The sequence below is a fragment of the Ailuropoda melanoleuca genome, chromosome 9, assembly GCF_002007445.2.
Source record: "Ailuropoda melanoleuca isolate Jingjing chromosome 9, ASM200744v2, whole genome shotgun sequence".
Classification (NCBI taxonomy): Eukaryota; Metazoa; Chordata; class Mammalia; order Carnivora; family Ursidae; genus Ailuropoda; species Ailuropoda melanoleuca.
This window is the reverse complement of record NC_048226.1, coordinates 17,674,629-17,700,686: the sequence shown is the minus strand read 5'-3', so window position 1 is coordinate 17,700,686 and position 26,058 is coordinate 17,674,629. Positions and strand designations below refer to the sequence as shown.

General features: G+C 41.2%; 1 protein-coding gene across 10 annotated transcripts in view; it reads right to left on the bottom strand.

Annotated features, from left to right (window-relative positions):
- Positions 1 to 26,058, bottom strand: part of MEF2A (myocyte enhancer factor 2A) — a 164,018-nt gene that overhangs the window by 4,180 nt on the left and 133,780 nt on the right. For 4 of the 10 annotated variants that reach the window (XM_034667933.1, XM_034667932.1, XM_034667935.1 and 1 more), the window contains 4 exons: positions 17,711 to 17,898; positions 8,649 to 8,672; positions 4,980 to 5,106; positions 1,247 to 1,373 (listed from right to left, as the gene is read on the bottom strand). In XM_034667933.1, the coding sequence (XP_034523824.1) occupies positions 1,247 to 1,373; positions 4,980 to 5,106; positions 8,649 to 8,672; positions 17,711 to 17,898 (466 nt within the window). Of the gene's footprint in view, positions 1 to 440; positions 583 to 1,246; positions 1,374 to 4,979; positions 5,107 to 8,648; positions 8,673 to 17,710; positions 17,899 to 26,058 lie in introns of all 10 variants that reach the window. The other 6 variants (XM_034667936.1, XM_034667938.1, XM_034667937.1 and 3 more) reach the window with 4 other exon arrangements.

Sequence of the window (26,058 nt, the reverse complement as noted above, 5' to 3'; positions counted from 1 at the left end):
GGAACTCCCCAAGACTGGCATTAATGACCTCTCCGTGGAAGAACAAAACCCAGGAGGGCCAAGAGCGCTGGTGGCTACTGCCCCTGCCCACGCCCCGGTCCTTCCGCAGGTACGGGAGCCGACACAGTGTGTCTGATGCTGTGCGTGGACCAGAGCGGGAGAGGAACGCCACAGTCCCCTGCATTCGGCTTCCTCTCTTTCTTGGTTTCTTCTCTGCTCTGGCCCTGTGTCTACTCTCACAGCAACTCGAAGGCCGTCACTTGACCCTATGTTCCAGGTGGGACGCCACCTCCAACAGGCTGACCTGCTCAGAGTAGCGGAGTGTGTGTACAGGCTTCTCCCCCAATCCAAGCGCCAAGCCATTTCCACTTGTGGTGTGTTCATTTAGGATGAACAGACCCCCCGAGGGCCAATGGGCAAAGAAAATGAAGGAAAATCACCTTGGCTTTCTCCACGCACAGGAGGGGAGGAACAGCAGGGGTTGGGTATCTTGTGTGTGAATCCGCTACTGGGTTTCATGTGGTTGATCCCAGCCTGCTTCTCACACTGTAGCTCACCAGGAAGAGTTCAACAGAGAGAACGCTGCTTATGGGCAGGGTGAGGGGACAGGAGTGAGAAGAGCTTACGGTGATGCCCAGGGGGATCCGAGAGCGCTAGCAGGAGGGAGAAGCAGGATGAAGGTAGCATCTCAGAAGAGGGGACACAACAGCAGACCCAGGTGGCTTCCATGAGGGTTGGCTGTTTATTTTCCTATTCCCTTTGTCTACTAATAGGTCACCAAAGCAAAAAAAAAAAATGTGGGGGTGTGTGTGTGTGTGTAGGGGTGGTAGGTGGGCCTGAACACCTTTAAGCTGCCTTTCATCAAACACTGGAATCAGATATAGGGGTGGGGAAAGAGGGGGGTGGGACTGGGTAGCTTAATGGTTGGTTGGTAGGTAGAAGAGAGGTGCATGTGGGTGATGTCTGTGCCTCAGTATCCCTTGGTTACTATTTGAGTCTCTCTACCTCCACAGAAGAGAAGCCCGGCTCCCCAGATCTCCTCAGGAAATACCTAGTTTGATCAGTATCCAAGCTATTATCTAGAATCATGTAAAGGAAATATTTTCTCCAAACACTTGTACCACATAAAAAAGAATCATTCTAGGATAGTCTCATGACAGTCAACAGCGCCAAAGACTGTAACCGATAGAAAAGTCAAGTGCACGGGCCAGGAGGAGAGATTCGGGAACAATTTCTAGTTACTCACACCAGAGAGCTGAGGGCTGCTTGTCCTAAATGGTGCTGCTGCCAGGCCGACACCTGTCCCAGGGACAGCATGCCTGGGGAGTTGAAGCCCTGCAGGGCCGACAGGTCCGCGCTAGTCAGCGAGTAATCTAGGACAAGGGAAGAAGTATTACTCGTGTGTGAGAGCAGGCCCAAGCAAAATCTGTTTTTCACAGAGTAGGTCCAAAAGTTCCCCGGTTGAGAGAAGCCAGGTATTTCTTAACATAAAACACACAGGTCTAAACCACAACAGTTTTTCTTTTGGGAGGTTTCCGGGTCCTAGCTGCATTTGCTTGTCTGGGATCATCTCAGTAAAGTCAGTCTCAACTCTGTACTACACGTTTACAGTTTCCCATCTCACAAAAGTTGAGACCCTTTTTCCAGACTTGTAAATAGAGATGACGACAGGGCCATCGCTAAGGGATGCGCGTACACAGCTGTCGTCCTACACGGGCCCGCCGCTACCCCCCGGAAGAAGGAGCGACAGATCGGACGGAGCCTAGAGCAGCAGCTCTTCTCTTCTTGAAGTACAAGGGGAGCAGGAAGGACACAGCACCCCTTCTCGTGCAGGGCCGAGCTCGGTGGCCCAGAGAAGACGTTATCACACAACTGACGAACTGCAGTCGTTCACAGTATGCGGCTGTCAAAGAGCCCTGACTGTGTGCAACACGACTTCAAGTTCATGAAAAAACTTATGCGTGACAAGAGCATAATAGGGAATACAGCTCATTTTCTCTGAACACCTCAGCCATATCACTTTGGCCAAGACTCAGGACATTAGGTTTCATTCACACATCGGGTTATTTCAGTTCTTCATTAACACTTGTCTTTTTCTGTTTAGTTTTAAAGAGAGGTGGCAAAAACTTCTACTTTTAACTGCTTCTTCATGTCTCAAGAGAGGTATTTAAAGAAGCTGGTCTTCCTAGTGAGTTAACATTAACAAAAGAGGGACTGAGTGGAAAGAACACAGCCGGTGCTCAGGACTCTGCTGCGGTGCCCTCGGCAGCCCCCACCCTCTCTCTCTAGCTCTAGGTCCCCTCAAGCACCTCCTTGGTATGTCCTTCGGATGTCTCTCCAAACACCACAAGATCTGACACCCGAACTGGACTCATCTCCTCCAAACCTGCTCCTTATCCTAGTAAACGGCACCGATATTCACCTCACTGCTCGTGCCAGAGACCGGCGGGTGCTCTTGATACTTCTCTCCTCCTCCCGCCAACCAGCAAGGCTGGTCGGTTGTCTGTGTTGTCTCTCAAGCCCGCCCGTTTCATCAGCGCTCCTGCCAAACTCCGGTCTAAGCCATCAGGATCCATGCTTGGGCCACCGTGCGCCCTTCTGTGTGGTCTCCTGCACACAGTTGTGCCCCTATGAGCACTAGCCGAAGTGATCTTCAAATAACAAATACGCTCACGATACCTCTCTGCCTAGAGCTTTCTGGCTTCTTGGTGCTCTCAACATCCAAAACCTTCAACACGGCCTGTAATTGTTCCTTAGCTCTATGGTTTCAGCTCTGCGCACCCTGCGCCATCCCCAACCCTCCAGCGACGCTCCTGTCTGCTAGCCTTTGTACACAGTGCTCCCTTTCCCTGGAACATTCTCCCTGCTCTGCCCGGCTGAGTCATGTGTGCCATTTAGTGACGCTTCAACACAGCTCTTAATACGACTGTAATAAATAATTCCTAGAGCCGTCCGTCCTGTCTCTCTCTCCCCTGGCAGGCCCTGAGTTCCACTGCGAACCACACTCTTGTGTGCCCGGCCCAGTACCTGCCACAAAGCAAGTGTTCAATAAACACATGTTGAATGGACGCAAGAGCAGGTGAAGCTGGGAGTGACCTTCCTGACGCGCACGAGGGAGCGCCTGGGATTCCTTCACATAAAAACCGTTGTACTTTTTGAAATGTTGCTCATATCTTCATCCCTTTCCTGACCATTTGGATGAGTTTGACTCTATGTATAGAAGGGCAGGTGACCTACTACAGAAAGATGAAAACGGACAAGTGTTTAAAAAGGGCCACTAAATACAGTACAAATAATATTTTTTAAAATTAAGCCAAATACATGCTCCAAAAAAGAGCACAGAGACTAAATCAGTAAAAAGAAGGAATGAGACTGAGGCCAAGTGATTGCTGGTTTTGGGAGAACTGGACTCCGTTTTTATGTTTTGGTCATCCCTTCTGGACTTTTAAAGAACAAGTTCTTGCTAATCCAATAGCATTTCTAAAAGCACACACAGTGGAACTTCTATGTATCCTGGGAAACCTGTCACGAAGTGCTCCGGAACTACTCCCGCTCTAAACCAGTTCCAGCCCCATCTTCTCCTCCGGTGCACCTCTGAACCTTTCAGCTCATACACTTCCCTCTTTCCTCACGTTCTCAAGTGTGTCTAGAGCGCGAACTGCTCACGGCAGCCGCTCGGGACCTCCCCTCCAGAGCTGCCCTCTCAGGTACATCCTGTCTCCCCGGCGGGCATGAATCTGGGACAAAAGCTCTGGTCCTGGCGTACTGTCACCCTTACGGCTGGTGATCACTGCAAGGACACAGAACTTCTATCACTGTGTTATCTCTTGCTTTACTCTAGGTTTGCACTTAATAGATCTGGACATTTCCTTCATATTGTTAGAAAAGCTAAGTGGACACTTTCCTAAGAGGCTTTCTTTTTTCAACAAAACCTTTTAAAATTCTGTTTTAAATGAACTACATGGAATTAAAGTGACAGTCAAATGTATCGATGGCCTCAGGGAGCTGCAGACAGCAGTGTGAAAGCACCGCGCTAAAGCATTTACTCTGAAGTCCGAAATTAGAGGATTTTTTATTACAGTCCACTTGCAAGAATCACGAAAGGATGAATGCCCTGCACTGCGGTCTGCGTAATGACACGGTCTCATTTAACTCTTTCCTGCTTTCCTTCTGCCTCTGATGCCTCAGGTGTTCTGCTCAGCGGGTGAGAAAGCGAAACCGCGCGCCGACCTGCCTCTCCTCGGACGGCTGATCTGGGAGAAGCTGCTGACGCCGGGCCTCCGCAGACACCTGCATGGCTGACAGCGCCCCTGCAATCCCGCAGCGGTGCTAACTTGGCCTAACAGACCCTTTTAAAATGACACAGGCTCCTTTAAAATGAAATGTCTAAATAAACATAAATGAGGGAGGAGCTCCTCTCAGAAGGGAGGACTGACCGGCTCTGAGGAGAAACAAGGAAGGTCCTGCTTTTGCTCCTGAGGCACAAAGGACGGAAGCTACAAAAGGTAGTCGCACAGAGGAAAACACAACCTGCCTGGCGCAGCTCCACATGGGCCACATTCCGGGGTCCTGAGTCCAAGGGGAGTCCGTCCTTCCCCCCGTGTGTGAACACAGCACGAGAAAAACCTCTCACGTCGACAGCCTGGAGCGGGCTAGTGTCGCGAGAAACGAAAGAGCAAACGCCAAGCAGCAGTCGCGCATCCTCCCTGGTTTGACGCACAGGCCGTAATTCTGGGAACGGCTACGTGTTTCTTTGTCAGGGGTAAATAAAAGTTGAAGCCGGGAAATCATTCTACAAACAACGTATTTTTTTGTACATTTTTTAAAGCTAACCTTTGTTTTTCAATACACCCAAACGTGTATCTAAGAACTGGAAATAATGTATTTCAATCACCATACTTTAAAAAAAAATCACAAAAGCACATGTTGATCACAAAACAAAGAATCAAAATCCACAAAAGGCGAGAGAGCAGGCTTACCAGTGTTGTAGGCAGTCGGCATGGCCGAGTACACAAGTCCCTGCGGAGGCAAGCTCGGGGTGGTCACAGACACGACTGGGGTAGCTAGGGGCTGAGTGGCTTGAGAACTGCTTATCCTCTGGGTATTCTGTGAGAGAGTAGAAAAAAGTGTCATTATTTGAGTATTTATATTCAGGCTTGTATTTTAAAAATAACGTTCAATTTAAAAGTGACATTTTTCACAGTTTTATGATGTGAATATCATTATTTCTTAAAGCAGTGATGATGTGAAAAAAAAAACCTTAAAAATACTAATGGGAACAACTAATTAATTTCAGGGGACAGAGCTTTACATTAATTATTCATTTTCCCTTGTCTTTCATAGTGTTTACGGATAGCAAGGATATATCCTTAAAACAGAAACTTGCATTATGGGTGAGAGCGCTTTGATGTGTTACCATAAATGAGGACTTGCTGGCCCTACAAATACCACCAGGCTGCCCCAAATCACACATCTTGGTTTTTGAGACTTTAGAGGCCAAAGTCATTTGTGTACTGAGAGTGTAAGTCCATGAGTTTAGGGATCAAACCTACTCATATTTGCAGTATTCACACGTCAACATGGCGTTAAGTCTTGGCTTACTGAAGCACAGCTTGCTTTCAGTTTTCCTTCCCTGTGATCCTGCAGTTGCGAGACACACACACACACACACACACACACACACACACACGTCGTGTGCCCCGCCCCCATACATGCTCAGCCTCTCCCACTGCCACCACCACCCACCCAGTGACCTATTTCTTGGCTGCAGGTTCAGGGACGCATCCCTGCACAGGCTCCCAACTCTTCTGAAAGGAGAGGCTTCGCGTAGAAAGCTTGTGACTAACGTACTTTCCGTTGGCCTGTGAATGGAGCAACATTAAATGCTTGCTGACTGACTCCATCCACACAGATTCTATCTACACTGGGAATGAATTTAAAAAAACCAACGACTGCATAATCAAGTCAGCCTGAGACGGGCGCTCCTCTGGGTCGGGGATCATCATCTGGGGATGCTCCAAAACCGAGACCAGAGAAAGAGAACAGACTCCACGATCCATGAGGTCAGCAGCCAAGAAGGCCAACGCACAGCTACTCCAGGGTTATATATACATGTTTTTAATGAAGAAGTTACAGCCTGATAGCAGACATGCAGGGGTCTAAGGCATATCAGTAAAAGTACAACTCAGTGCCCTTGAGATCAGAGAGAGAGTGTGATTCGGTTTTCCCTCAGATAAGGGCCTTTGGCTAGATTTAGATACTTGAATGTTGATCATCGGGTAAGGATCCAGATCCCAGTTTATTTCATTTTAGTCTGTATTTTCCTCCCAATCTTAAATTTCTATTCTAATTAAGGAAGACCATTCAGTATGTGGTTATAGCACCTGAGTTTTTGTCCCAAATTCACTTCTTCCTAAGCAGGGGGAATCATTTCACCTCTCTGAACCTCTTTGTTTGTACAGCAGGGAAGATGCTGGTCTTTCTGCTGTCTGCCCTGTGCGCTACCGCTAAGCTCTAGTGAGCCAAGAGGCAGGCGCTGCTTTGGGAACTCAAGTACTACCCAAATGTCAGACAGTATCCCTAAACGATTGTCCCAAGAAACGCTCAGGCCCAAGATTTCTACCTAAGTGGTGGGATCAATTTCTACATAACTTTGGATCCATAGGTAGGACCCCGGAGCCACCGCGAAGTCCGGTTGCTTTAGAACAGCACGGCTTCTCAAGTTCTTTGCAGCCTGATGCTCACCAGAAGAGTATTCCAGTGGAGGCCCCAAGGCACCTGTTCTTCCTCGCTGTGGGTCAGAGCCATCCAGGATTGTATTTGAGAGTTCAAACCAATCTGAGCAACCTCCTAAATGCTAACAGATTGGGATTATATTTTGGTTCTGACTACAAGGCTCTGCATTTAAAACTGATTAAGCTTTAGAGTCCGAATCAGCTTAAGTTTTAAAGAATATGAACTGTTTACAGTTTTTGGTTATGTATTTGTTTCTCAATTACAAATATTTTTGATTTCTTCATTTTGTAGTTTTCAAAGATTTAGACTTGGAGACTCTGTAACTGGGGGATGAACTTTAAGGGAAGTGGGTGGAAGTCAATGGATGGTAACTGGGAATACATTTTCATCTCAGCATCAAGTTAATAATATTAATGAATTTTTGAGGTAGAGATATACTTTGGACTTAATCTGTTCTAAAATTTGATCACTGGAAACTCCAGAGTCAGATAATAGGCGAAAGAACACAGCATGACCCAGTTTGGCCTGGCTCTATCCATGCCAGGGCTTCATCTCCATGGCAATCTCCTGGCAAGACCTCAGAAGAGGTGGCGTGTGTGTGTGTGTGTGTGTGTGTGTAATAGTGAACTCCAATATATCGGTTCCATGCATCAAAGCTCCTAATCTCACTAGCATTGATTTTTCTGAGTAAGAGACTTGTGGGACCACTAGAGGGCAACATACTGCTACAGAATTAAGGAAGCATTTATGACAACTTCCAAGGGTAAATAGTCTAAGACAAATTATTTAACTTGAATTATAAATTTCCATTTTCTAATATTACCGTATCACTAAGTATTTCCCCAGAAGAAAGTCTAAATCTGCACATGATATAATCCAACACCACAACTGATTGGCAGACTAGTATATTTTAGTTTACTAAATACAAAACCACATCTAAAACTGTGAGTGATCACAAAGTTAAAGAATGACCTCTTATTTTAAGGACAGAGCACAGACAACCTTATCTAAAAAGACAAAAACTGTGAAAAACACACTAGCATGCATACATATATAATAAAATATAAATAAAACCGACAGATGCCCTCCCCCACCATGCTCTCATGCAATCTGAACCCTTGTCCATGCTACAAACTAAACATTTTCAAGTTTTTCCCCCTTAAAGTCACCAATGAACAACTGACTTTGAACTTATATGATAATTTCTGTGAATTTTGGGCTTTAGTTCCCAAAGAAGAGATTAAATGAAAGTTATTTTTAGTCAAATTTATTTTCTAGAAGAAAAGCTAATAGAAATCATTTGTTTTAGAAAAAAGGTAATAGCTACTTTTAATAAGAGTATGTCCTGATAGAAAAAAGTAAATTTGTGTATATTAAATTACAGACATTCCTTTTAGCAAACAGGGAGCCCCCCTTATGGTTCAGATCGTCTCATGCAGTATGAAATAATTCCAACTCTGAAAAAGGTGACCTCACCAAAAATGATGTAATCTTTTTGAAAGAAAGAGAAATAACACAAGACCATGTGTTACAATCTGAGGAACTTTTGAGGGTGAAGTCATTTTCTAAAAATTTGTTAATAATTTGGGGAACTATATAAGGTATTTTGTAACTTTCCTTAAAAGAAAATCTTAAACAGTGTCTTGTGATCATTGACAGCTATTGTTTTTAAAGGCTCTGTTCCAATGTTCCCTCCAACAAACAAAATGGGTCAAGATACCCAATTATAAACAGAAAAACTAGATGGCCTCTGTAGAACCAGATGGTTCAATTATGAAAAGTGCTCGGACAGTGTTTAACAACAGCGAGAAAAACTGTGTAACAAAGGGAACACTGGTTAGATCAAAACATTTAAGAGAATTAGTACTTTCTAGATCTTTTGCAACTCCCTTCGAGCAGAAACGCACACTCACCAACTCCAATTCCTCTTCCTCCGACTGCACTCAGCACATGAGAGGGATACGAGAGTTACTAAGACTGTTGATACTCAAAAATAAAATATTTCTTTAGAAAAACATGTTATTTGGACACTAGCAGTTGCTTGGAACTCTAAGGAGATGATTAAATATATGCAATGAATACAAATATAAATTATTTATTATCTCTCCACTGGTAGCTGATTTCAGAAGAAAGATTTTTAGATACTCTAGGGCCAGCTGCCCCTGCTCCCGGCTTCGTCTGCTCCTACGCCGGCCTCACCCACACACGACCAGGCTCCTGCGACCATGTTTTAAAGGAGTTCCTAATCATGATACCAGTTGATACGTGAAACCTTGAGAGTACTTCATCCTCCCATCCCTAGCCCACCTGGTCACACAAGGCCATTATTTATCTTCGAGATGTGTGCTCTTTGGTCAGCAGGAATTATTTTGTTTTCTTATTTTCCACCACAGGTAGTATAGTGTTATAAAACAACAGGAACTCAAACATTTGTTAATAACAGTTCTGAATAACACAGATTGAGATGCAAATACAGCTTTTGTATGCATAATTTCACTGCAGAGAAACCACATGTATGAGGCAAATGAGACTGGAAGAGACATGAACTGATAAATCACATCCAGAAAAGAGATGAAGGACACATATTTGCTCCTTTTCTCCTAAGCATTTAGAAGATACTAACAGGCTAGAAATAATCTACTAATTAATTTTTTCTTATTTTACTTGAAGAAGTCAGGCTCCTCTGTCGCTCTGGGGAAGGTGTCTTTATGAGCGTGGTTGAGAGAGGAAACCCCACCCTGAAAGCCCATTCCCCTCACACGAACTGTGGAGCAGGCAGGCTGCTATCTGCTCCGGAATACAATCGCCTGGCATACAACTGCTATTTCTAATGTGGGTAAAATGCTCTTCGGCTGCTGAGTTATGGAGATCTTCACACGTCTCCAACTACAAGATACGCATGGAAATACTGCGGCTAAGTGCTGAATGGTTTTCACTCGAACCTGCAGGAACAAGGGTGTCAAAGAGTATACGGCAAATTCGGAGTATTCTACAGAGATGCTTCATGATCTCTGAAACGAAGACCAGAGAGAACACTGACTAGCTGCTCAATGTCTAAATGCAGTTTTGTCCTTAAATCCTGCAGTTTACTAATAATTCTTATCACCGTATTTCTGAGCTTAAATGAAACCCTCTGTAGTTTGTATTCCTGAAAGACAGTGGCAGGTATTTCCTGGTCCTGAAAGGTGAGCCAAGTGACTATCCAGAATGCCCAAAATGTTTTTCTTTTCAGGGTTATTTGTTATACATGTATGTATTTTTAACTTTGTATCCTGTGATAATTTTACCCTTTGAGAGCAGCTGCAAAGAAAGCGCACTATCACATACCACACCCCAGCATCACCCCCACCCAGGCTGACCTTCCAAAGAAACCTGAGACAATTGTCAAAACTAACAGAATTAACACAGCAGTAACTAAGGCTATAGGACTTCACTTGGTTCCACCAGTCTTCCATCCATGTCCCTTTTCTGCTCCAGGACCGGATCCTGTGTCCCACATGCCCTTACCTGTTACATACCCTTAGTCTCCTCTGTTCTATGACCATTCCCTCCATCTTTCCTCATTTTTCATGACCTTAACAACTTTTGAAAAGTACTGGTTGGATATCTTGTTGAATATGTCCCATAATTTGGGTCTTAGATTTTCTCAGTAAGATAGCATGGGTTTTTGGAAGACTACCAAAGAGGTGATGACCCTCTTAGCACATCGTATCAGAAGGTTTGTCATTTCATTACCGGTGATGTTAAGCTCTATTGCCTGGTTAAAGTCGTGTCTTGCAGGATTCCCCACTGCAAAATTACTACTTTCCCCTTTGTAATCAATTATTTGGGGAGAGACATTTTGAAGCTATGCAAACACCCTGTTTCTCCTTAAACTTCCACTCACTCCTTTTAGCATCCGTTTACCCTGCCTGGCAGCGATCTGTGTACTGTGGTGATTGCAATGATGATTTGCTGGTTCTCTCATTCTTTCTACATGGAATAATTAGAATTCTTCTCTAAGGAAGAGCTGTCCATTCTCCATTTATTTATTCAATCATTTATCTTTATCAGTAACAGACTTGGTATTTTTTTGTTCCTTGTGTACTAATCCAACACTACAATTACCTATTTTTTGTTGCTTAAATCGTTCTAGTTTGGGCCGCTGGAGCTCTTCTGGAGAATGTTTAGAAGCGAAGATTTGAGTACTCGGTGTGCTTGGTTACCAGGTGTCATTGTCTGAGGGCCCTGTCAGCAGAGCTAGGAAATGTATGATGTCTACTATTCATGTGTATACACATTTATAGTTCTCTATCTATACATGTAAAGAAAGTTAGTTCATACTGAAACTTCCAACATACCCCAGAAACACAGAGTTCGCTGTAGCCTTCCCCAACCCCTATCCACCCTTATTTGTAACTTTTTTTTTCCCAACAGAGAAGCCCAGCGTATTCCCTGTTTGAGTGTGTGACTGTGTGTAACAAATGTGCCATCTTGAGCACAATGATTTCCTACAATTTTTTTGTTTTCTCTATCTTGCAGAGTTAAAACAGTTTCCAAAGTTACTGAGAGCTCCTTCCCCATCCCCTTCTGTATCATCCTGTCACAGACTTGTATACAGTTGTATTCATGTGTCACAGTCTGTATCCCGTCTTCAGTTCCCCTGGAATCCTGGTTGATTTTTAACTGCATATAGGAAAAACCACTCTTTGTAATTGTACGGTTTTATGGGTCTTAATAAAAGCAGAGACTCATATGTATATCCAACAACCCAGGATCACAGAATAGTTCCATCGCCTCAAAAATTCACCTCAGATTCCCTTTGTAGTCAACTCTTCTCTCCATCCCTGGCAACCGCTGATCTGTTTTGCATTTTCCAGAATGAAATATAAATGGAATAGTCTTTTGGATCCAGCTTCTTTCACTTAGCAAAATTCATTTAAGATTCATCTATACCGCTGTGAATAAATGGCTCAGTCCTTTGGATTGCCGAGCAGTACCCCTTTGTCTGGATGGACCGCAGTATGTACATCCATCCATTCATCCGCTGGAAGGACATCCAGGTTGTTCTCAGTTTTTGGCAGCTATGTAAATTCAGATTTCTGTAAGCACAGTTTTCAATTCATTTGGGTAAATTCTCTAGGAGAGGACTGCTGGGTTGTATGACAAGTATATATTTAACTTTGTAAGAAGCTGCTGATCTGTTTTCCAAAGTGCTGTACGATTTTGCATTCCAAGCACGGATATGTGAGAGTTCTTGTTGCCCTGCATGCTCATCAGAACTCGGCATTTTAGTATTTTGGGTTTTTGTTTTGTTTTTAAGTAGGCCTAAGCGGGGCTTGAACTCACGACTCTGAAATAAAGACCCAAGCTGAGATCAGGAGTTGGACACTTCACCGACGGAGCCACCAGGCGCCTCTGCTTGAGCACAGCGGACACACACTGTTGCATTATGTTCAGGTGTACAATACAGCAGCTCAACAACTCTGTACGTTACACTGTGCTCACAAGTGTAGCTACCATATGTCACCACACAATGCTGTCACAATACCTCTGATTTATTTTTTAAATCTTAGGCATTCTAACAGATGTATAGTTGTATCATCCTGGAAGCAAGTCCTTTACTAGATATGTGGTTTGCAAACAGTTTCTCCTAATCTGTAGGCTGTCTTTTTATTCTCTGGATAGGACCTTTTACAGAATAAAACTTTTTTTGATAGTGAAACTATTTTGATAGCATCAATATATCAAAATTTTCTTTATGGATCATTTATTTGCGTATTATTTCTTCCAATGTTTTCTTCTAAAAGAAGAAAAGTTTCAGAGTTTTGTATTTTATGCTTGAGTCTATGATACATTTTGAGTTAATTTTTGTATAAGCTAGGAGTTATATTTTGAGGTTTTATCTTTGCATATGGGTGCTGAATTGTTCCAACAGAGTTAGTTGTACCAGCTATCCTTTTTCCACTGAATTGCTTTACTGCCTTTGTCAAAAAACAACTGAATATATTTGTATAGGTCTGTTTTCTGGGCTCTCTGTTTTGTCCATTGATCTATGTGCCCACCTTTTTGCCAGTACCTCTTTCATTCTTGATATTGATAACCCATGCCTTTTCTTTTAATTTGGTCAGCTTGGCTAGAAGTTTAGCAATCAAAAAACTAGGCTTTGGTTTGACTGATTTTCTCCACTGTTTTTCTGTTTAAATTTAATTAATTTCTGCTCTTTTTCTTTTCTTCTGGCTGCTTTGGGTTAAGTTTGCTCTTCCTTCTTGAGTTTACGTAAAAGCTTACTGATTTGGTACCTTTCTCTTTTCTAATATAAACATCTAATGCTGTAAGTTTCATACACACACACACACACACACACACACACACACACATATTTTTTATAATTTCTCCTGAAATTTCCTCTTTGACCCGTGCGCTATTTAAAAGTGTGTTAATTTCTCAGTATATAAAGATTTTTCCTTTCTGTTACGGACTTTGTTAGGATCAGAGAGAATATAATCTGTATGACTTCGATTCTTTAAAATTTGTTGAGGTTTACTTTATGGCACAGGAAATGGTCTATCTTGGTGAATACCCCAAGGGCCCTTAAGCAAAATGTTATGTTCTGCTGTTGTGAAATGTTCTATAAACATCTCTTAGGTCAGGTTGATTGAGTATTGCTCAGGTTGTCTAGATCCTTACAGATTTTTCTGCCTCCTTGTTTTGTCAATTACTTAGAGAAGAATGCTTAAGTTTCCAACTACAGTTGTGGATTTTATTTCACCTTTTAGTTCCATCAGTTTTTAGTTTATGAATTTTGAAGGCCTGCTCTTAGGTGTATATACATTAAAGATACTTATTTCTTGGAAAATGGACTGTGTGAAGTCCTTCTTCATCCTTGATAATACTTATTGTGAAGTCTACATTGTCCGAAATTAATATGGCTACACTAGCCTTAATCACAGTATGTTTTCTCTATCAGCTAACCTATGCCTTTATATTTAAAGTAGGGTTTCTGTAGACAGTGTAGAGTATAATCTTCCTTTTCTTAAACACTGACATTTTGTCTTTTAACTGAGATTTATGACCACACTCAGTGTGATTACTTGTATGGTTGGATTAAAATCTACAATCTTGCTAGCTCTATTTATTTGTCCCATGCGTTATTTTTCTTTTTTCTCCCATATCTTGGGCTATTCGAGCATTTTTTTATAATTCCATTTTATCTCCTCTATTGACTAAACCTCTTTTTAAATTTTTTTCTGTAGTTGCACTAGGTTTTATAACATACATCTTTACCTGATTAGAGTTCACCTTCAAATAGATATCACATTAGGTGTAGAGTGAGGACTTACAATGGCGTATTTACAATTTGCTTCTGTCTTTTGTTGTCCTATATATATATTTTTTTTACATGTGCCATAAGCACAAAATTCATTCCCACTATTTTTGTTTTAGAAAGTAGTGTTCTTTTAGAGCAATTAAAAAGAGAAAGATGCCCAGATTCTGGTTTCTAATACCATTCTCCAATAAAAAGGAACCAAGGTTCCTTGGAGAAATGACTGATTCTAGGACTGGGGCAGAAGATATACAAGATGAGCCTAAAGCATTTCACAGTAACTGAAAAATTTAAAAGTAACTTCCCCCATTACTCCCCCCCAAAAAACCCCACATGGATGAGGGTGTGTTTTCAGAGGCACAGGAACCAACTGAATAGTCCTCAATAGCTAAAGTTGGAATATGAGCAATAGAATAAAATAGTATCAGTAGAACTACATATCACCAGAATTCAGTAGTATTATAACCCAAAATATAAATGTCCATAAGTCTGTATTAATATAAATCATTAAATAAATGAAAGTAAACAGGTAAGTCACCTGTTCAGAAGAACTCCAAATAATTTATGTAGATATTCTGCCCTCAAGGAGGTAGAGCCTAACCCCCCACTCCCTAAGTACGGACCTTGCCTAGGGGCTGCTTTCCAAAGAGTATGGAAAGGAAGAAGCGTAACTTTGCAGCAGAGAAACCCATGCAACACTCCATCAGCAAAGTGACCAAGATTAACGTCAATAGTAATTACTCATAATGATACCACGTACCCTTTGTATGGGGTGACAAAAATGGTACCTTAGTTCTGCGGCCTTCCTCCCTGAAACCCATAACCCCAGTCTAATCATGAGAAAAACATGAGAAAAAAATACCAATGGAGGAACATTCTACAAAATATCTTACCAGTACTTCTCAAAGCTGTCAAAGTCATTAAAGCAAGGAAAGTCTTAGAAATTATCACAGCCAAGAGGAATCTGAGGAGACACAGCTACTAAATGATGTGGTGTCCTGGATGGAGTCCCAGAACAGAACAAGACTTGTGGTTAAAAACAAAGGAAATCTGCATAAAGTATGGACATCCATGAATAATAATGTATCAATACTGACCTTTTAGTTGTAACTAATGTACTATACTAATGCAAGATGGTAATAATTGGAGAAACTGGTGTGAAGCATTAGGAGAACATTCTGTACTATCTTTGTAATCTAAAATAAAAGGTTTATAAAATGTAGGGAAAATGAATTATGTTTTGTCTTCATTTATTTCATTTCCATTGTTCTATATTTCTTTGCATAGATCCAAGTCTTTGCTGGTATCATAGTCCCTCTGACGAAGGACTTCCTTCAGCGTTTCCTGTAGAACAGATCTCTCAGCAATAAGTTCTCCAGATTTTTTGTTTGAGAAAGTTTTTATTTCTCTTTCATTTCTGAAAGACATTTTTGCAGGACACAGGATTCTAGGCTGCGGGTTTCTGTTTTGAACTCCAGCACTTCAGGTTACTCCACTGTTTTGTAGCTTGCATAGATTCTGAAGAGAAGCATGGTATAAATTCTTATCTTTGTTCTTCTCTTTTTCTCTGGCTGCCTTTAAGATTTTTTCCTTGTTTTCCTTTGCTTTTAACAATCTCAATGTGTGTGTATTTGTCCTATTTGGTGTTATTATTTCTTCAAATATTTCTTCTGCTCTGTTCTCTCTCTCTTTTTGGAATTCCAATGACGAATATGTTAAACCACCTGATAAAGTCCACAGTTCTTGGAGGCTTTGTTCTGCTTGTTTTATTTTCACTCTTCTTTCTCTTTGTACTGCCGTTTGGGTAATGCTACTGACCAAAAGGTCTTTCCGCTTGCTAGGTCTTCAGTGCACGGTTTAGTTAACTTAATTAGGAATTGGGCTGGGTTTGAGCTTCACGGGTGCGATGGTCACCCTCAGTGCATCCACCCTGGGCCTCAAATCCCTCCAGGAGGAAGCGAGCGCTGGTTTGCCAGGGGTTGTTCTTTCCCCTTTGGCTGCTCCGTTATCAGTGTGAAGCCCTCCGCTCTCGGTGCTGTGCCCAGAGCATGGCTTCTCGGGCACCCGCCATGCTCCTGGCATCGGCGATGTTCCTGCCCCTCCACCATGGCTTCAGATATTTCTCCTTTTGCCATTTCTTGAGATACAATGGGAGGTCACCGATGCCCGAAGGGTGACACTTTTTGTTGTTCATCTCCTCACAGATTAAGACTTCTGGTCCATAGGACAGAAAGGAGAGAAGGGTCTAGGCAGCACATTTCGTCCCTATTACCGTGGCTGCTCTTCCCCTTCCCCAGCCGTACACCAGAGTGGAGACTTTCTCAGGATGTGTCCAATCTCTTCTGTGAGCACCCAGCGGGGTTCGTGGAGAAAAAGCCTACAAAAGACCTCGGACTTCCCCATGGCACAGCACTAGGGTTTACACGGTCCTGCCAGTGAACACTGGCCTCCAGCAAGTCACCGAGCATTGGAGCTGAACTCATGGCCTTGTCTTACCTAGACAAACCAGTGCTTGAATGTCCTCTCCCTGCGGTATCTGTCTCTCCCTAGAGTCTGGGCCACTCGGCTGCCATGAAATCTCAGCACTACCATCTACTCAAGGAGAACTGTTGTTGTTTGTCCAACTCTTTCTCCTTGTAAGGCTGGGAACAACACAGTTTCCAGCTTTCTATCTCCAAATGAAAAATTACTTGTTTGTTTCTTGACTTAAAAGATTTTGGTCCTGGCTCTCTTTTATATTACCTTGAAAAAATACTGATTCTCCCTCAGTTTCCTCATCTCTACCCAGCCAAGATTATAGCATAATTGACAATCAAATGCGACAATGCATATGAAGATGTTTGAGAATCTATAAAGCATTATATATATGTAGATTATCTAAAGCCTGATGTCAACTTCCATTTAGCCAAAAATCAAATAGTGGGTTTAAGCAGCTGCACTGTAGACAGAACACCTGGCATATCACGCTGAATGTCAGTCAAGGAATGCGATACTAGGAATGGTTTTAAAACTTGCATACATATTCTGATCTTTTTCTACAAGAAGCTAAGGGAGATAAACACAACTCTCCCCTTCTTCATCAACAGAGGATTCAAAAGCATAAGAGGCTGGAAATAGGAAGACACTGCCAAAGGCTGGGGTGGGGAGACCTGTATTCTTTATAGAATTAAATGGGAAGGTTATTTAAGAAGGAATAAACAAAGAAAGATTATTTGGAGAATAGCTCATTCAAGTTTTGATGCATTGTTCCCTATTCTACAATGTTTCTCTTTAGTACGTAGAATTTTCTAACAACTAATATAGCGTCTCCTACAGGAAAACATGTGTAATCAATTACTGAAAGTATGCAAAATAGAGATAGAAGAAATATTTAAATCAGGTTTAATTTATGAATGTGGTGTTGGAATCTCTGAGCTAAGATCCCAGCCTGGTAAAATTAAGCCTAACAACCTCTCCTCATTTAGCTTTAATTTTAAATAACCACTAGCCATATTTATATCCTGTTTTTCTATAATTTGATTTCCGTGTATTTAAAATAGACCTGTCTCTTCAAACGCCAACTTCAAACAGAAATATTCATTTGGATGCTCTGGAAGTCCAGAAAATTCTGAACAAAAATATAGACTGGCTGTATTTTAAAGAATGAGGCTAAAGAAAAGTTTAACATACCAGTGGAGGCATCATGCCCTTGCTTGAAGGAGGGATGACAACTCGAAGATCTGGTTTTCGACTGTTCATTCCAAGACTGCCACCACCTGGAGGAGGGGGAGACTTTGTAGGCATGACTTTGCCTAAACTATTTGCACCAGTAGTTCCAATCAAATTTGGAGAAGCTCTTGAGTTTACGAATCCATTCCCTGGAAAAAGGAAATATCATTCATTAACATGAAAGGAGCTGTTAAAACACTTTGGTAGAAATAGGAAACAAGTTTTCCCTAGTCCTAGTTTCAAATAAATTTTATAACAAAACTCATTAGTAACTGACCACGTATCTTTGATTATTTCAAAAATAAGCAAAAATATCAACTCCAGTCTGAGAAACACTTAAAACACACGATACGTTTCTAACAGGGCAGGTCCTACTGGGGACAGAGATAACGGAAACATCGCAAAAAACCGCCCGAGACCTGCCTCCTCATGCATCCCTGCGGCGCAGCAGCGCCCCCGCTGGTCGGGGCCGGAGCTGCTCCCGGGGCCACTCTCGGACCGCTGCTTCTTCAGCGCTCTCTCTATAGCTTCACCTGCACCGAGTTCTTCTTGCTTACTGCTCTACCTCTACCCACGCTGTTTCTTCGGCTGCCAGTAGGGTCTTCATTAAATATCTGTAATTTGTCTGACTTTAATCATCTTATTCCTGGTTTTCAACTTTCTCTAAAAGAGCAGTCTCTTAGAGGAAGTAAGGACGCGTACGCGGTGCAGACGACCTATCTGTGCAGTACTTCTGGGCGTTGGCTGAGTCAGGAGATCAGTGTGAGAGAGCCACCCTATTTTCACGGAGGCTGCAGTCCTAGTCCTCTGGGGCAGCAGCCGTGTGGTGTGGGTGAGCCGACGCCACTTCATCCCTGCTTCGCGATAGGTCTGAGCCAGCGTGTGCAGGCGTTCTCCCTCACCACCGAGATGGGACCCAGGAACGTCCTGTCGGATCCTAAGCCCAGCAGCTGTTCCATGGTGGTGAGGGAGACTCCTGCATTCCTCCAAATATGACTGTGGGAGCATCTGATTCTCGAGCCATTTTGAGACCCAGCAGAAAGGCAGAATGAGGAAAAAGCTCAGGGAAAGGAGAATGGCACCCCCGGAAGACATTTGCATGCCAAGAAGTGAAACGATGCATCTCAAAGAACTGCAATGAGTTAATGACAAAGAACAATTATGTACTACAGGTTTTTCACTTTAAGAGCATTTGTACTGGGTTATCAGAACATTTTAAGTCTATGAAAGTTTCTTGAATGGAACAGAAATATTATTTAAAATGATTTACAATCCACATAGCGTTTGGTGGTTTATAAAACACTTTCAGGGGGCGCCTGGGTGGCTCAGTCAGTGAAGCGTCTGCCTTCGGCTCAGGGTCCTGGGATCAAGCCCCACATCGGACTCCCTGCTCAGCGGGGACTCTGCTTCTCCCTCTCCCTCTGCTGCTCCCCCTGCTTGTGTGCACGTACTCTCTAATTAATAAAATATTTTTAAAAATAAAACATTTTCAGGAACAGTATTATAATGAATATAGGCAACTGATCGATAGGAGAATTCTTAAATTTAAAAAATGTAACTAGAAACAGGGATTAAGTATTTGAAGATAATCAGCTGAAGAAAATGGATGTTTCAATGTATCTGCTTATAATACAGAGTTTGAAAAACATGTTATTTGGCTGTATTATTTACATGAATAACTAAAAATTGACATTTGAGAGTGTGATCTAATCAACGTTACCAGATCCTAACCAGGACTTTTTCAAAGGACAAAGAAAACTGAGTGGTGAGGCGTGGCCCTGGGGAACCAGCCCGCATCTCTCCAGCCACTGTCTTTCAAACTGTCAGGATTCCAGATGACAGGTCTTCCTCTCCGCCACCAACCCCACTTCTCTCAACCAACCCCTCCTGCTTTCTCTGAAACTTTTACCAAGTGACCTGCGGGTTTTAATTCATTTATGTGATTTAATTTTTGCTGTGAGCGCTGGTATTTCAGTTAACCTTATGAGGCTATTTCCTGCATTCGACTTCCATTATCTTGAAACAGTATGTATTAAATCTGGGCTGAATCTCCTTTCCACACCCCAGAGAGCCATTCCTGCATTCTGTTAAGCTTCAAAAAGCAGTGCTGTTACACAGTCTCTTCCGCAGGCCAGCCCCTGGGGGGTAGGGCTCATCCATGCATTGGGCAGAGTAACTGCTAAGGCAAGTCATCTGAATATAAAAAGTTTATCAAGTAACTTTTCAGAAATAGGCTTAATAGAAACTAACAGAATGCTGGATTAACCTTTAGTTAGTACGTACGATTAACATTTCTCTTAATAGGCACAAATGTATGTCTGTAATCTCTTTGATAACATTTAGAAGACTCTTATTTACTTGATTTGTACTCAAATCTGAAGGATAAAGCAATATTTCTTCTCAAATACATTACGAGAGGATGCGAAGCTAATGCAGAAGAATGCGTCATCAAAAAGCTCTAATACTCCATACCCACGTGGAGTCTAGCCTTCAGCTACATATAATACCACAGTAACCTGGAGTGAAGGGAATCTAAAAAGCACAGTATTTCCTAGTGCGAAGTCGGGAGTCTGCAGCAGAGAATTATGACAGGATGACGTAAGTGTCTGGTGACTTGCCAGCTGAAACAGGATAACCTTATATGCACTATTTGTTATTCTGTGGACTGCAGTGATATACTAATATATGTCTTACTTCCCATTCATTTTTTATGACAAAAATGTAGATACTTCCAGTATATAACTCATCTTGCCACAGCCTACAAATTTCAGAATTAAAGTACCAACTCTAAATGAATTAACCCAATGTGATTATTATCAAAATGTGTTCTCAGGTTTTAAGGTAAATTCTGCCCTGACACAAACGTGATAAAAATGCTCTTGAGCAAACTGCATACCGATGCCTCTGGAAGCTCAAGAAAGCTAGTATCACTTATGGTCCCTACAGCTCTAAGGCAGATCATTCAATTATATCAGTGTGGCTCATATTTCAGAATATCCTATCAGCTGGAATAATGTGTTCGAGTGGCTAGAAAGCACTTCATGTCCTTAATACTACTCTTTTAGGGCTAAATTGTAGACAATGATGTCATTAATGTTTTACTACTATGAATCTGATTCAGAAGTTGAACTGACATGCACAGGACTTTAAAAATCTCAAAGGATTCTGGAAATTTTGTCCAAAGCAAGGTTCAAGAATTGAATTTATATTGACAAATTTTCATAAAATCTGACAAACTTTCAGCTGATTTTTCAATAAATAAAAAAAGAACATTTAAAAAATCTATACAATTACCTTTTGTAAAAATAAGTGAACGAGGTTTCTACAGTTAAAAAACCACGGTTTTTAAAATCATGGTTGACACATTTACTTGATTCAGCGGAAATTCCGATAGGACAGACAACATGGGTTCTGTCCATTAAAAGTTTATAATCTACAGGGGCGCCTGGGTGGCACAGCGGTTAAGCGTCTGCCTTCGGCTCAGGGCATGATCCCGGCGTTATGGGATCGAGTCCCACATCAGGCTCCTCCGCTATGAGCCTGCTTCTTCCTCTCCCCACTCCCCCTGCTTGTGTTCCCTCTCTCGCTGGCTGTCTCTATCTCTGTCGAATAAATAAATAAAATCTTTAAGAACAAAATAAAAAAAAAATCTTTACAAGTTTATAATCTACAACAGACAATGCCCACGAAATCCTGTGCATCTCTTCCTGAGTACTGTTTTCCCCCTCTCCATCTGTCCCATGTGGGCAGCCCCAAAGAGGCTTCTCCTCCTTCAGAGACTTCATGCATCCCTCTGGCTTTACCCACTGCCTCATTATGACTCTTAAATCTGTTTCTGCCCTTTTTATCTCCTAATTTCTAGTCCACATGCAACCGTATCCCACAGATATGCTGCTGTCACCTCAAACACCACAGGTTATAAACCCCTGTACTACCGCCACCTGCTGTCACTCCCATCCGACTTTCACAGAGCTCCAGCTTTGTTACTCTTCATAATGTTTTTCATTTCATCCATCTCTCTTTAGCTGCCACTGCCTCAGCTACAATGCAAGCCCTTACATATTACCTCCGCTCACCCCTAACAATTTTAAGAGTTTCTTGGGCCTTTCTATTTCTAGTCTGGTGTATTTTTTTCTTTCTCAACATGTTTTTAAAAAGTGAAACTGCTGGGTATCAGAGACTTTATTTTATGCTCAATGTTTAAACACAGGCCCAAAGTTAAAAGGAGTTCCTGAAGTCATGTGAATTATAGTATTATCTAAGTATTAAATGTCAACTTTCAGTAGAGAAATATACCTAGTATGCCAAATCAGATTGTCACTATGGAAGATGTATACAATTTACAACATGCGCAAAACTGGCAGGTTTTACTTGGACAATGACAGACTGAAAACAAAAAATTATGTTTCAAGGAAAAACAAATGAATGTTTTAATTTACTATAATAAAATTGTTACGACTGTGGAGGTACCAACCATATCAATAAAGAAAGTTTAAAAACTAGAAAAAGAGAGAGAAAACTCCTATTTCCACCATCTCAACATAACTATGATAATCAGTTTGAATTTCCCATCCTTTTTATTTTCCACATGCATATTTTTTGCATAGCTTTAAATCACAACTAAAAAGGAATTCAGTTGAAAATTTTCATTTACATAATTTTCATACTGTTGAATACGTTGGTTTCTTTCTATTATTCACTACTATAAATAAAGTTGCAGTGAATCTCTGCATATTCTAGTTATTTCTTTAGGAGAGACTCCCAGGAAGGGGATTCGTGGGCTCAAAGGCATAAACATTTTTATGACTACTGAAACATCTTGCCAAAATCATTTCAGAAAGATTGTTATTAATTTACAATGCCATAAACACACAGAAGATCATCAGTTTCCTCACACCTTCACTGGCTCTCCATGTCACCACAGAAAGTGGTAATAGTTGGCAATTAGTGACTTGTGGTTTTCTTTCCATTTTTATTTAAATCTCTTGATACATCCTTTCAATTCTTAAAATACTACTTGGGTTTCTTTTTTGAATTGTACATTTAGGTATATTAAAAACCCACCAACTTATTAAATAGTCCCCTACCTGTGGCTTGTATTTTATCTTACTTTTTCTCTAAAGAAGGAGAAAATCTTTTATCTCACGTAAGACGACTGGAGAAAAGTGGTTGCAAACTCGGTGGCTTTAGCAGCTCAATGTGGAGGACCCAGAGCTTTCCAGCTTTTCACTCTGCCATCCTAGGCTTTTAATGGCCTGTCCTCTGATACAGTCTTGCTGCCTGATCTCAAGATGGGCCTGTACATCCAGCTGCCACATGCAGACAATAATGCCCAATGAATCGAGTCTTTGCCCAAAGACTGCTAAAGTCTTTCTGTGAGTATGAATGTGTGTGTGTGAATTTTCTTCCCTCTAGATTTCAGAATTAATAGTATAACAACCTACACAATGTACATTACATTCTAATTTTAAAAATGCCTCCCCATTTGTGATTTATAATTCCTTTTAAAATCACATGTATTTAAAAACTCATATTAATATAGCACATAATACAAAATGGTGCACAAAACAAAAAATTAAAAATCAAGGATTTAGCATAAAGTGAACATCCATGTAACCATTACATCAGGAAAAAGAATACTGCCAAAACCTTGAAACTCTCTATAATTGGGCCCCCAAGAAACATTCCTATTGTCCCACCTACCCAAAATAACAGCTGTCGTGACTATTACAGTGATTTGTTTTTCTTTACAGTTTATCACCTATTTAACACATGTATCCTTAGCACTATAATATTGTTTGGCTATTTTTCAAAGTTTATTTAAATAGAATCATTTCATATTTGCATCTGTTGTCTTTCATTCATCATAGTTTGGTGAAATTCAGCCACCCTGTTAATTACTGCTGTAGTTTCTTCCTTTTCGTTGCAGTATACTACTCCTCCATATAATGTACTATGACTTATGTTATTTGTTCTACTGCTGACAGAAATTTGGATTATTTCTAGATGTTGGCTGTAACAAATAATACCATGGCACATTCCTTTTCCTACTTCTTGATGATCATGGTACACACATGCATGTCTCTACAGTATATAAGATGAATAAAAATGGTGGGTTGTAGAATACATATATCTACAACCTCAGTAGATAATGTCAAAATGGCTATACCACTTTGTACTGCCATCATCAGGGAATGAGAGTTTGGAATTTCCCATATAGGCTTGTCAACACTTGGTATTATCTGCCTATTCTGCTTTAGCATTCTGGTTCGTGTATGATGCTTTCTGTGGTTTTAATTTTGCATTTCGTTGGTTACTGAGATTGAGCATATTGTCACATGTTTATTGGATAATATTGTCACATGTTTATTGGATACCTGATAACTTCTTTTGTGAAGTGTCTGTGTTCTTGTGCACATTTTCAAAAATCAGATTTTTTCATGATGATTTGTATACATTCTTCATAAAAAGCCCTCTGTTTACTATACGTATACGATCTACATTTTCCCACTCTGTCCTGCCTTTTCATTTTCTTCGTGGTGTTTTTGATGAACAAAGATTCCTAATTTCACACAGGCAAATTGATCTTTCTTTTATGATTAGGCTTCCTCTGGTTTCCTATTTAACATGTCTTTCCCTATTCTGAGTTTGTTCAATGCTTAAAAATCTCAAGGATGCTTCTGCTTTCCCTATTACAGGGGCCTGAAACATCCTATCTTTTGGGAAGAAGTCTCAACAAAAATTAAGAGAAGAATAAGACCAATGAAGGACTCATCAATAAAAATATTATGCATTTGAAAATTACAGTATCAGTAAAAATGTTACAGTTTAAAGGTTAAGCAAAACTATCTAGAAGTGACTCATGACAAGTCTCTACACCTGGACTGACAAAATCAAAGTTATTATACAGTTTACGTATAAAAAAGTTTGGTGTTTTTGTTTTTTCTGGTTTTTTTTTTTTTTTAGTGATGCACTTATTTTTATTTATTTTTTTTAATTTTTTTTCTTTACAAGTTTTTACTTAAATTACAATTAGTTAACATACAGTGTAATATTAATTTCAGGTGTAGAATTTAGTGATTCATCACTTATTTTTTTTATAATAATATTTTTTTATTATATTATGTTAGTCACCATACAGTACATCCCTGGTTTTTGATGTAAAGTTTGATGATTCATTAGCTGCATATAACACCCAGTGCACCATGCAATACATGCCCTCCTTACTACCCATCACCAGCCTATCCCATTCCCCCACCCCCCTCCCCTCTGAAGCCCTCAGTTTGTTTCTCAGGGTCCACAGTCTCTCATGCTTCATTCCCCCTTCTGATTACCCCCCTTTTCATTATCCCTTTCTTCTCCTACTGATCTTCCTAGTTCTTATGTTCCATAGATGAGAGAAACCATATGATAATTGTCTTTCTCTGCTTGACTTATTTCACTTAGCATTATCTCCTCCAGTGCCGTCCATGATGCAGTGTTTTAAACAAGGGTCTTTGGATATTGGTTGCTAGCTGAAATATTTTGTCACCAGAGAGCTTATTTCCATGTGATTAAATTCTCTGAAATTTGTTGATACTTTTGTTGTTGTTCAGCATGTGGTCATTTTTCAGTTTTATATACATACAGAACATTTTTTTTTAATACAAAAGAACACATGGGACGCCTGGGTGGACCAGTCAGTTAAGCGACTGCCTTCGGCTCAGGTCATGATCCCAGGGTCCTGGGATCGAGTCCCACATAGGGCTCCATGCTTAGCGGGGAGCCTTCTTCTCCCTCTGTCTCTGCCCCTCCTCCCCACTCATGATATCTCTCTCTCTGACAAATAAATAAATAAAATCTTTAAAAAAAGAAAAAGAACACAGATACTGGAAAGAATGTTTACCCTGTACTTTCAGTGTAGGTGACCACACTGTAGTGTCAAGAAGGGGGACGGTGCAGACGTGAGCTATGGCTACCGCAAGGGGATGTTAACCTCTGATTCACTCTACTTCTACGGTCCTGCCTTTGGGGGGCTCAACACAAGGTGACAGGAGCACTCTGGACCCTCCCAATTCTTTGTGGGCCCTGAACTTTGACCTCTCTGTCCCCCTTGGTCTCTGAGGCTGTCCTACTCCACTGCGGAAGCAGCAAATAACACCTAAGGAAAAGCAGACATAATGCTGGGCTCACCCTCTTCAAGGCTCTGTCTCCATCATTCCCTGGATCTGGAGCCAGGAATTCTTCATTATCTTGTTAGTTCTCAAATGTTTTCAAGCAGATTTTAAAAATATTTTGCCTAGCATTTGTAGGAGTCTTCAGCGGAAGGG